Source organism: Solanum dulcamara, chromosome 1, assembly GCF_947179165.1.
Source record: "Solanum dulcamara chromosome 1, daSolDulc1.2, whole genome shotgun sequence".
Lineage (NCBI taxonomy): Eukaryota > Viridiplantae > Streptophyta > Magnoliopsida > Solanales > Solanaceae > Solanum > Solanum dulcamara.
This window is the reverse complement of record NC_077237.1, coordinates 7,528,257-7,540,984: the sequence shown is the minus strand read 5'-3', so window position 1 is coordinate 7,540,984 and position 12,728 is coordinate 7,528,257. Positions and strand designations below refer to the sequence as shown.

General features: G+C 35.2%; 2 protein-coding genes across 2 annotated transcripts; both read right to left on the bottom strand.

The window, feature by feature from the left end:
* Positions 1-497: 497 nt before the first annotated feature.
* LOC129900320 (uncharacterized) lies at positions 498-4,302 on the bottom strand. Its single transcript, XM_055975276.1, has 4 exons — positions 3,942-4,302; positions 2,871-3,127; positions 1,264-1,709; positions 498-954 (listed from the first exon to the last, which is right to left on the bottom strand). The coding sequence occupies exons 1-4, from the start codon at positions 4,049-4,051 to the stop codon at positions 685-687; spliced, it is 1,083 nt and encodes a 360-aa protein (XP_055831251.1). The 5' UTR covers positions 4,052-4,302; the 3' UTR covers positions 498-684.
* A 1,076-nt stretch (positions 4,303-5,378) lies between these two features.
* Positions 5,379-11,943, bottom strand: LOC129900312 (uricase-2 isozyme 1). The gene is made up of 8 exons (XM_055975266.1): positions 11,663-11,943; positions 11,113-11,205; positions 10,321-10,396; positions 8,248-8,357; positions 7,582-7,673; positions 7,249-7,422; positions 7,007-7,100; positions 5,379-5,719 (listed from the first exon to the last, which is right to left on the bottom strand). Exons 1-8 carry the CDS (start codon positions 11,861-11,863, stop codon positions 5,636-5,638), a joined length of 924 nt encoding a protein of 307 aa, XP_055831241.1. The 5' UTR covers positions 11,864-11,943; the 3' UTR covers positions 5,379-5,635.
* Between the last annotated feature and the right edge of the window lie 785 nt (positions 11,944-12,728).

The window sequence follows — 12,728 nt, the reverse complement described above, 5'->3', positions numbered from 1 at the left end:
ATATCAAAAGACGAAACATCGAGAGGATCTCATATCTAAAATTTGGCACTGTTTCGAGATGATTTTGAGTTCATCGAGATTGGATAGTCAATGTATACTTGGTGTATAGTCAATGTATACTTCATGTATAGTTAAATTATATTTAGTTTTTTGAGTATATCATAATGTATAGTCAATGTATAACTCATGTATAAGTACGCTATATTGTATAGTCAATGTATACTTTCCATGATTTTTTGGCAAGCTATAATATATAGTCAATGTATACTTCCTATGACTTTTAGCTATTATTTATGTAAATAAAACATGACTATATTTATTGCAAACTAATTAATTTATTGTATATATTTGAAACTATAGGTTGAACTAAGAAGGTCAAAATGGATTGAGTTGATACAATAAGTGGATCATTAACCCATCCAAAACTAAATATTCATTTTTAGTGATTTATAGGAAATTATGTTGCAGCAGCAAGCTAGGGAATAAAAGAACTGAGGGCTGCAGAACCACACACACTTGTATTAAGAAGATTGAAGAAAAAATAAAAAATCAAATGAGATGGCAGTATGTACATAGATCTTAAACTATAACATGTAACAATCAAACGAAAAAGTTTTAAAATTACTTTACTAAATATATGCAACTTCTATAGCATGCATGCATATTTCCTGATATACAAGACAACTAAACACCAGGCTGTAGACCAAGTCCCTTGCGCGTCTTTCCAACAAATAGATCCCCAGATTTTATCATGCCTGGAACGCGTCCAGCTATTGACAAACAAGGAAATTGCGCCACTGCATCTTTTCTCCCTAGAGAAACTATAGCCAATGCCTTGGTTGCTGGCTTATATACAGCCAATTTGTGATCATCGTCTACTCCCTTTATTAACGACGTGATGTTCTTGGCTACTACCTTTGCGTGTTCTTGAGCCAAATATCCTTGTTTAAGTTCCTGCATTTGAATCACAAAGTAAGGACGTCTTGCACATAAAATGCTTCTTATGGCGTGTGAACTACTACAATCCATTGGAGCTTTTATCGGTAGAGTATTAGTTATTTCTTTACATAGTTTACACATATTAACAAGGTCTAGTTACTTGCTTGGACTTCGCTATACGAGGAGGAGCTAGGAAGAGAAGATGCATAGACAGAAGTTCATGAAAAACGCTTTATTGAATGTACCTTTAAAGGTTTATAGGGATGACAACAAGCGTGAGGAATGAGAACTTGTAAGAGACTAAAAAAGGTATGACTGACTTACCGGAACATCAGTGATGTCCCCAATAGCAAAGATATTGGTGCGACCCTCGATCCTCAAATTTGAGTCAACCATTACCCTTCCACGACTGTCCAAACTATCCTTCAAGATGGTTTCTTTTAGCCATGCTGAACCAAATGGTGTACCGATGCACAGAAAATAGCAATCAGCAGCCACAGTTTCTCCTCCAGATGTTCTATAAACACCATCTGATGGAGAGTTTACATCGACAGATTGCCCCAATATGACTTCAACTTTCTTTGAAGTAAGCCAATTCAGTGCCTTTTTGCTGGCACTTTCTCCAATAAATTCCAGCAATCTTGATCCCCTGTGAACCAATGTCACCTTCTTAGCAGGAAAATCTGCAGCAATTTCAGCAGCCAACTCCACACCTGTTGGCCCTCCTCCGACTATCAATATGGATTCAGCAGCCCTTATCTTTTCATACTCTGCAAACCAAGGAACAAGAGTTGAGCACAAGTTATGCATACACTGATTAAGTACAATTTAAGCTTGGTTTAATGAACAATCACTACACCAAAAATGATCTTTAGCGGCAATTAATTAATGACAATAGCTTAATTGCTGCTAAATATGTTCTTTTAAAGGCAATTACTAGTGACAATTACATTTTAGCACTCTTTGTAAATGCCGCTAAAGCCTATAGCGACATTGAATCTAATGAAAATTAACTAACGCCGGTAAAGACTTAGCACTCTTTGTTAATGTGAATATTTATTGCCGCTAAAAACTATTTTTGTTGTAGTGAATGGAAATTTGATTCGTATTACTACTCTTTCATTTGTTACTTCATTTGCTTTGTATCTTGCTATGTGTTGTTATATTTTTCTTGTAATCCTACTTCAAAAACACTTCTTTTAAGCCAAGGATCTATGGGAAACAATCTCTCTACCCTACAAAATGTAGGGTAAGGTCTGCGTACATCCTACCCTCTCTAGACCCAACTTGTGAGATTATACTAGGTATGATGTTGTACTCTTTCATGATAAATCACTCATAACTAGGTAAGTCATCCTCCTCTCAGACGAAATGATTTCAGAGGTAATAATGTATTAACGCCGTGATCTAAGTCCCAATACACTTGGTATACCAAAAGTAAAGAGCTTACATCAATCTATTGTTTTCTACAAATAACATCAAGTAATCTGTACTGCCAACATAACTAAAGCTAAGAATTTCTTTTAGCCTCTCTAGGTTCCTAAACAGAAAACAAGAAGATAAATCTGATTCACTTTTCTCTTTATTCCTTTCTTTTCCATATACCTTAGCCCCCTTCTCAAAGTTTTCTTCTATTATATGGTTTTGGAGGAGACGGAAATTATGAAACAGAATGCACAACTATGATACAGGTAAAATGTCGATCTAAAACAAGGTAATTGTGCATGTTCAAAAACTATGATATTGTAAGTAAGACAAGCTGTTTGTAAGGTGATGGCAATATATAACCATTTGAATACTCAATTACCTATCAGAAAACCGTTGAATTTCTTAAGGTTAGTATCTTAAGATAAAAGTACATTTAGTTACACATAAGGTTTTGAGTTCTATGAAAGCAGAACACAAAAATAACCACAAGATTGGACCAATACCTGCTTGGTATTGACTGATCTTCTCTGTTTTTGCCCCAGCACCGCTTTGTGTATGACCAGTGGCAACAACAAGATAGTCATATGCAATTCGGCTGCCTTGTTTGGTCAATACATCAGTGTCTGTGATGTTAACTGCTGCTGATGAAATGATTTTTGCATGAGGAAGGTATTCAGAGTGAGAAATGACAGATCTTTTAGCAAATTCAGGTTCAACCATACACCTTAAGCTTGCCCATGATATCTCATAATATTCTTTCCTGTTCCATTTTCATGTATTCAGTTAATTTAAGCACAATAAACTAATAGTATAGTAATAAACAAGCGCAAACAAGTAGTCATGATAAATAATCAAGAAATTGAAGCAATCAATCCTTAAATCACTCATATATCAAACAACATAACCGGTGTAATCTCACAAGTAGTGTCTGAGAGGAGTGTAGGATGGACACAGACCTTACCCCTATATATGCAGGGTAGGGACACTCATAAATCTAACAATAACAACAACATAACCGGTGTAATCTCACAAGTAGTGTCTGACAGGAGTGTAGGATGGACACAGACCTTACCCCTATATATGCAGGGTAGGGACACTCATAAATCTAACAATAACAACAACATAACCGGTGTAAACCCACATGTGGAATCTGTGAAGGTAAAATGTACGCATATTTTATCCCTATCTTTGCAAGATAGGGCCACTCATAAAGCTAACAATATAACCGGCATAATCCCACAAGTGGGGTCTGGAGAGGGGCGTACATCCCTTAACTATCCATGATAAGGACACTCATAAATCTAACAACAACATAACCGGGTGTAACCCCATGAGCTCCCTTACTCCTAACTATCCATGATAAGGACACTCATAAATCTAACAACAACAACATAACCGGGTGTAACCCCATGAGTAAGGTGGGGTCTGGGGAGGGTCGTACATACACAGACATTATCCCTATCTTCGCGACAAGTTAGGGACACTCATAAAGCTAACACATAATCAAAATTCACACTAATTTACAAACAATTAAAGAATGAGAGACAAAAAGTTGATAAAAGAGAAATGCTTACTCATCAATGAGGGAAACATTGACCTCATTTTGAAGGGTTTTGGCAACAAGAGAACCAGCAACTCCACCCCCAATCACAACAACACTTTTCTTTTCTCCCCCTAAACTCATATCCAAAATTCCAGATAAAAATCACAACTTTAAAACAGAAAATTCAAGAAATAGCAGACCCAAGTTGAATAAATGCAAAATTTGCAATTTAATATTGTTGGGAGAACACAACATCAAATACCCTCTTTATATACAAGAAAAAATTACGTGTGTGCCAACATAAGAAATTGGGAATTTTTTTAATTTAAAAATATGGGATCTCCTAGAACAAGGAAATCAAAAGGAAATTGTTTTTTCTGAATAGAAAAAAGAGGAAATTCTGTACAGAATATGTTTATTTTTTGTTTTTAAAATGCTAAGTTTAGAAGAGAAGAAAAGGACAATTTGTCTGTTGAAACTCTTTTGCATTTTTATATTGTTATAAACCAAGTAAGGTAGTTGAAGAATATAAAGGGGGCTAAAATGACGTAAACAATGATCAAATTTACGGTAACATACTCATATTATAGATAGGGATGTTTTTTAAAATTATTTTTTAGTATTATCATACGTGACAAAAGTCATAATTCAGTTACGAGAGAATATAGTGATTCATGAAATTAAATATCAAAATATTCAATTAATTTTTTTCATGGAAAAATTGAAATGAGAATGAAAGAGTTTCCATTTTTTTTTGGTTTCAAAAAGCGTAAATGAATGATAATGATGAATCTATAGAACAAACAAACAGCTAAGGAAAGACAGATGTTTTCTTATTTATTTATTTATTTATTTTGTCTTTTATTTAATATATAAGTAAAAAAGTATTAGTAATAGTAAACATCAAAATTCTAAACGCTTAAAATTCAAGACTTATTTTTCCTAACGAGATATGTTTATGAAATATTTATTTTGATTTTGATTTTTAATTTTTCATCCGATGTTCAGAGTCCGTATTAGAAAAATATCACTGATTTTGTTGTTTATTTTGTTTCTATGTGCTTCATTAATGGCTACTCAGAGTGTAGTTGAGTTCGTCGGCTCAGATGATATAATCATTGAAAAAAATTTAGAATGGGAAAGAAATCACAGAACGGAACCCTATCTTGAATCTGATCTCGTTGACGATGGAGAGAATTTTTATTTTTTTTGATTGTAGATGGAAAGCTCTCCAATGGCTAGCAATGGAGATTTTAGGAAAGGCAGGAAAGTGGGCCTATTTAATAAAGAGGAGAAGTTTTAACAGGGGTAATAAGTTAAGGGGGAGACTTTATGTATTTTCTCTGTTATAACTTATGACTTTTGCACCCAAGGTTTGGCCTAGTGGTCAATAAAGTGGTTGAGAATCTTAAGGTCTTAGGTTCAAAATTCAGCATAGACAAAAAAAAAACACTCTTCCCCGTACGACTCAGACAAGACGTCGATTTATTATTCCAGTTGGATTACATCACAATGATAGATCATGTTGTCCAAGGACTTCAGAAACAAAATAACACAAATTTATTTTACGTGACCATGACAATCCATATGTTACATGTATACAACGAACATCCAAGTTTCAGAACCATGTTAGGTTGTTGCTTCTTGCTACGAACTTTTCCCCTTGAGTAGCTTTGTGTTGGTAACAACTTAAATGTAAGAAAATGAACATAGATCAGCCGTAATTCACATCTTTGACCTAAGACGACTGAGAGTCGCCTGAATTGTTCCATGTGGTTCATCCGTTGGCAAATAAACATCGTCAGCAAACTGAAAGGTTACAATAGATTAAATATCAGCCATTGATTGAAGCTCATGAAAACATGATCAGAGGTAAATAATGCCCAAGAGGATCAACTTGTAGCAGCATAACTTTTTTTCCGACTGAATGAATGCAATATGCAATGCAAGTACAACAGATAAAACTGGAAAACTAAAACATCTGAAGCAACTGGACAATACATGGTTAAAGATATGTAACTCAGGAATCATTTACGTGGTAGATACTGTATCACCACGATTTGGCATGATGCTCTAAGTTATTATTAAATTGAGAATGTGGATTCGTTATTGCCAATAAATCCCCCCCCCCCCCCGCCCGCCCCCGCCCCCTCACTGTTCTCTTCCTTCCCCGAGGCCAAATCCATGCAACCATCCCTCTAGTATTGACATGTTTTCACAGCTTCTGAAAAGCTAGTATTTTCCGGCTTCCAGAGATTAGAGCATATGATGATTATGCTGCCACCATGCCATTGCAAAAGCAGGGAGAAATAACAGCTACATAGTTTGTTGAAGTTTCTTCTTAGCCAGTGTCGGGTACTCTAGTATTTGTGCATTTATCAGGCATCAATTTTGATGTCGTTGAAATATATCTACTTTTAAGTTCTCTTTAACGTAAAAGTAAAAATAAAAATAATTGGACCTTATCACTAAGAATATTCCATCACAGGTCCACTGATTTACTTCTAGGATTGTTCCCCTTTCCCAAGCCCACCCTTTCCCCTTCTAATCTAGCCTGTCTTGCTTTCCTAAAACAACTCAGTTTCTCCATTGGTCTTCTTATCTTTCTTTTTCTTTTTCTTTTCTTTTGGAAAAGGTAAAGGTAATGTATATACCACAAAACATAAAACTGGCACTAAGATGATGCTAGGAAGATCAATATCTTATCTTTCTCTTTTCTTATATTTGTTTCCTCACTTTTGCGAATTTTCTTTCCTCTTAGATCCATATGTAATCAGTAAGTATCATTCAACACTGCTTAAACAATCAATATGCATGAATGACGCCATTTTGGTCGAATTATTCTTGAACTTGACAACGTCCACTACTGTCATCACAAAGGGAAGGCCTCAATTAAGGGTTATTTAGTTTTGCTAAGCTAGAGAGCAGGTTTAAGTAATTGACCATCTTTTCTCATGGAAATTGGTCCAGTTTTGGACGGGCTGTTGCCTAGTAAATATCATTACAAGGGTTGGGAAATAACTTGGTTATCAAATTCACTGCATTTCAGCACACAGTTCCACTGCAGTCCAGCAAATGAGGGAAGGGAAACTTTACCTTAACAATTACTGGATTATCTTTGCTTGGCAAATTGACCGGAAGAAAATGGAGATTTGGCATCTTCAACTGAATGAATGAAATGTCAGGAAACCTGAAAGAACAATACCTAGAAACCGTAAGGACTCGTAGCAATTATGAAACTTGAAGAAGAAAATAAAGTGTTTTCGAGGTTTAGTTTCTCTTATGTGTGCGCAGGGAAAATGGGAAAACATCTTATGAGTTGATAGTGAGAGAAATACCTTCCAAGAACAGCCTTTGCCATTTCGTAAAGTGTGGCTTGAACAGAAGGACTGTATACTCCTTCCTTAGATGGTCCAAAGAATGTGTTAAGCAGGATCTCTTTCACATCCATGTATCTCTCTGTGAAATACAGAGGCTTCAGGGGAAGACTTGAGAGAGATTCAAAAGAGTACCTATATGAACCGATGTTCAGGTTCACAACATGATCAACAATGAGCAGAAATGAAACATGGTACAATGACTAACAACTAACAAAGCAAGACTAAGATCTCATTCATGTCGGAAAACTTTAACACTATTTCTTTTAGAAAAATAAAAGATGAATAATTTACCTCCAAGATGCAGTGACCTCTGTAGCCATCATCCTTTCCCGTGTTTCAGGCAACATAGTGTACTGGTCCCTAATGAATCCTTCAAAACCTGACTGTTTCAATGAGCTATTTGTTATACAAATCGATACTTCACTTATTATGTGAAATTTCGGTAGCCATTTGTTTAGGGTGGTGTATCAAGAAAGGTGGACTACCAATTTCTATCACATGTAGGAAAAAAATTCCCATAGGAAGAAGTATATTAGATGCTGGCGCTACAGTTTTAGAGTAAGGGAGATTAAGGACCTGTGTGGTGCTCAATGGATCTTGTCTGACCCACATAAACCATGTCAAACTGTATACCGGCTATTTCTCCATCATTCCTGAGAGTATTACCCGTGTTGCCTTGCAGCTGATCCATAGCGCCACGTCTCCACTAACTCCCCAGAGGGTGGAAGAGTCAAAAGAAAATAAACTAAAAAAGACTTTCTTTGGAGGGTTGAATATCTCATTTTTACTAAAGGAGGATCGCATATCTTAATAGGAATACTGTAAAAAACTTTCATTTTCAAACTCCAGAACCCTTTTCTTTCTTGTTTTTAGGTATGTGGAACTGTAACTTTACCCGCCATCTTTTGAAGCAGAAAATAAAGAAACAAATTTAGGCAGATGTATAACAGGGATTACCTTAGTTGTCTTCAGAATTGATAATCCTTCAATACCAGATGTCACGCACAATGTTCCTGATTTATCGACCATTACTTCAGTTGTGTGTCTCTCAGAACCAAGTTTAAAACCTTGTAATGATGGCAACATACAACAATAATTAGTCTCAAGGAAACCCAATTTCTTCATTAGTCTCAGTGGATCACGGCATCAGATAGAAAATCAGATTGTAAAAATGGAAAACAGAGTTAGGAGGTGCAACAAAAACAACATTATGGTTTAAGCCACTCGGGCATCCCAAAGCTAGATGTTTTCCCGTGCAACCACTTGAATCCTCTAAACTCATTGAACATTGGATCACTAGCGACAACTCTTTTTTGATTCATAAAATGAGGCCTCTTTTTGGGATTTCAAACCCCTTTATCAAGGCGTCTCCTCCAGTATTCAACTCCCAGATTAGACCATATTCTGAGCCAATAAATTCAAGATATAAGGGGTCCACAAACTACAACTCTTACGATTTCGCAACTACATTCCTGGAAAGTACAGCTCCTTGAAATATATGATAGAGGACCAACTTTAAGGCCTTTTATTAGCTAAAAATTGATATGATCAGCAAAATGGATTTGAACAGTATTCCCAAAAAAGTATCTTCAGACATAAAACAGCTCTTGGAAGCATTTGACAAAAGGAAAACTGACCACATTGAGCTTCATTCTCAGTCCAATTGAGGGCAAACTAGTTGAACCAAATCTCAGTGAGCAGCAGTACGAGGATAGCAAATGGTGATTGATTGAGAAAAGGAGAAAGTTACAAAGGTGTAGCCTTTTCACCATGGAGCAGACAAGGGTTTTGGAAGATAGATATCCTTTTTATCAAGGAAACAAGGTTAAGGCAGATAAGTTTCCTGTTGCGGAGATTTAATTAGCTAATTTACGAAGTTGCAGTTTTTTGGTTGAACATGAAGGTTGCAGGTCCAAGACCTGCATGGGCCACAAATATTCTACTGTTCCCCTGAAGACGTGGGTAGGGCCAAGATTTTCTCTTACCCCCCTGAACCACTTGGACCCATTATTTTCTTGATTAAAAAAAAGGTTGCAGTTTTTGCTTGAAAGCAATATCACTAAATTGCTCAGCAAACTTTGAAAGTCGAAGTAGTTCAAGGATTACCACTAGATTGAACTCATTCTTTATTTTCCTTTTGGATAATTGTTGTTTCCTAACCCGCTTGCACACACCTCGACTAATCCACTGGGTACCTAGTACCTCCACTAGCAGGTCCTAGTCTCCTATATAACCTTTTTTTTGAAATAGAGCTAGTCTCCTAGATAACTTGGCCTACCAAGATTTGGAAAGATGAGAAGAAATCACCTAGATTGAGCTCATTCTAATTTAAACCAAAAGCAAGCAAATACAAACTAAGGAAACTTATGATGCGTCCAAACAAGGATTACAATGTTAGATCAGATTTATCTAGTTAACTGCATTAACCAGATTGTAGCCATTATCAAGCTTAATGTTTTAGCTTTTCATAAAGATCTAATTATCAAATATGATCATGATCAAATGAGAAATAGGAGAATTTAGACTCGTTTTTTTTTTAAAAAAAAAAGGAGTACTCAGACTATTTAGGAAGCTTTGACATAAAGAACTTATTATTTGGAAGCAAAATTGTCTCAGACTTCACTTTGAACTTGATCTTGCCTTATCAAGTTTGACAGTTGACACCATATTGTCAAATGAAAGCTCAGAAGTCCGTGACGCTGGCTAATTCTCTGAAAGAGATAATAACATAGGGGGAAAAGGAAGTTAAATTACTCACAAAATGTCTTATCATAACTTACAATGGGACTGGAATTCCAAATCACTCATGTGCTGGTCTAAGAAAACTAATTTGCACCAAGGAGATGAAACAAGAGTCAAGAAAGGGAGGGAATCAGCCAAGCGGCAGATGAGAAATCAAGAAGAATACTCACTAGAATTTATGAGATTAGCAGCATAAGGTAAGTTAGAGCTTCATTTTGACTTCTAAAGGGAGGGGGAAATTCATTACGGAAGTATGCAACACATTCTGTAGTAAACCAAAAGGCTTACCATGTTCATGTTGTTGGCCCTTTATGCTAATGCGTTCCCATGGCTTTTCAATTATATTAACAATTGCAGCAGTGACCTACAACAGAATATGAATAGCACTTAAGAAGATCCATGTAAAATGCGTTGTAGAAGCCATATAAGTCAGTCCTATAATTATGTTAGGCAATGTCATGAGCAAAGCACAAGAATTCCCAAACTCTGCACACAACATAAGGCAACAAATACACAATTGTTTTTTCTTCTGAACAGAGCAATTGACAGATTCTTACTTCAGTGGCTAAAATAATCAAGTAGTCAATGACAATAAATAACATCATTACATGGCAATTGGCAAGAGTGTAATGAACTCGGATATAATTATGATCAAGTGAGGGGCACTAGTTGAAATTAGTCGACTGTCTGCTCGCTCATATAAAATGGGTTGGACCTATGGTGAAAAGCATACAAAATTGAGGATTATCTCAGTTCTCTCTTTCCACTTCACGTGCTCTCCCTCTCTCCTCTGAATCTTCTCTTCCTCTTCTAATCTCTTCTTTTCTCATTCTCTGTAGAAATCAAGCTCATCAATGGCTGCTATGTTCCTTCTCTTTTTCCCTTCAGTTTAAGAGCACTTTATTTCTTGTAACAAGTTCATTTATACTTCCAGTAATTAAAACCACAAAATTGTCCCAAAAATACTGTTCCATTGACATTCAATTATTATCTTACTGAGATTTCATTATTAGATCTTAAAAACAACTACGCCTCAGTCCCAAATAAGTTGAGGATTATTAAATCTTGACAAAGTGTTACCGGCTGATAAAAGGAGGTGAAGTGCTTTGCAAGTACAATGGCAAAATCTTCAGCTGAGAGTTGCTCTGAGCATTCCTTAGCTTTTGCATATACCTGTTTCACAGTTCAATAGTCAGAACCGACGATACAAAGAAAACCTCAAGTATAACATATAATCCAGAATTTAATCAGATTTTGTTTCCAAAAAAAAAGTACAAGCTGATTGTCTAATCAACGAATAGTGAAGAAAATCCTTGGTCATACAATAGCTTAGCCAGTTAGATCAATCCTACAGTCGTATTCATGACTCAGGATCGTCCAATTTCTTCAAAAAAGAAAACGGTGAAAACCAAAATACTAGCATTTCTGTAGTAGTTTCACGGGTGAATCCCTTGCCTGCCAGCGGATCAAGAAAGCTCAAATCAAACACTTGAGTTAAGAAAGTATGAGTACCAATTTTTAATCAGTGAACTCGACAGATTTTATTGAGCCGCCCTGATCTAACAAAATTCTACATATATATATGCATATGAATAAGCTGTTATATAAAAGAAAAAGAAAGAGGAATTACAGTGTTCTTCATCGTATCGGTGGCGACGATGTCGGAATTATCGCCGGAGACATAGGCAGGTAAACAATCGGAGAGGAGGCTGATGTTAACACTCCATTCAGCAAAGTGATGTTTTCCATCTCGATCTCTCCAAACCCTAGCTACTCTCACTTTGGATTTTCCATGCCGCTGCTCCACTTTCAGTCCACTCAATTCCGCCATCTTCGTTTGACTAGTGAACTTGTTACTCTCTATGAATCTATCAAATTCTTCTTTGCTTCTATTCTATATTACTATTAATTAATTCAAATTGATTATTTTATGCTTTAATTATTTTAGTCTTTTTCTTTAACTTTTATTGTGAAATTAATAAATTATACTGCATAGTGGATTGGATATGTTATTGTTCTTCGTTAATTTTTCTTTATTTCTATTCTTTATTAATTCATATTGATTCTTCTTTGCTTTAAATAATTATTGATTTTCTAACCTCCACATTCAATAAGTATTAATCTCTTGATACGAGTGTTGTATGTATTTCGTAACATAAAAGTACTAACTTTAAAATGTTATATAAATATTAATAAAAATATATTTAAAGAGTAGTTTTTTTTAAAACAAAATACTATTTAAATTTTAAAAATAATAGATATTATTATGTTAGAAAATTTAAAAAATTAAAAATTATTAATTATTTTAATCTTTTCAATGACATTCGCGCTAAGTGAAAATGACTAGATTAAAGCTACAATTCTTAATCCTTTTCAACTATATATCCACAACAACACATAAAGACAATGAAATATTAGATAGTTCATACAAGTTTGAATTCTTAACAAGAATTTTCTCTCAAAATTTTAGAGAATAAGATTTTTTATTTCTAAGAATTAAAAAAAGTGGACTGCTTAAGTTTCTTTAATATCAGAATATATAAAAGAGCACGTTACCAAAAGGTGAAGCGTAGGTTGCAGGAGAGAATCATTCGTTGACTGTGTATTGGAATTGAGACTGTTGACTTTTCTATATGTGTGTTTACTGTGTTGCAGTTACTTGTTTCATATCTCACTTACTAGAATAGCTGCGTGAT

Bases quoted from the DNA above. Each gene is read 5' to 3' on its own strand.
- LOC129900320 (XM_055975276.1), bottom strand. From the start codon at position 4,051: ATGAGTTTAGGGGGAGAAAAGAAAAGTGTTGTTGTGATTGGGGGTGGA. The intron at 3,128-3,941 runs GTAAGCATTTCT...AAAATGGAACAG, and splicing joins AATGTTTCCCTCATTGATGA to GAAAGAATATTATGAGATAT. The intron at 955-1,263 runs GTAAGTCAGTCA...ATTCAAATGCAG, and splicing joins GGGACATCACTGATGTTCCG to GAACTTAAACAAGGATATTT.
- LOC129900312 (XM_055975266.1), bottom strand. From the start codon at position 11,863: ATGGCGGAATTGAGTGGACTGAAAGTGGAGCAGCGGCATGGAAAATCC. The intron at 7,674-8,247 runs GTAATCCCTGTT...TCATTGAAACAG, and splicing joins CAATTCTGAAGACAACTAAG to TCAGGTTTTGAAGGATTCAT. The intron at 7,423-7,581 runs GTAAATTATTCA...CGGTTCATATAG, and splicing joins GAGGTCACTGCATCTTGGAG to GTACTCTTTTGAATCTCTCT.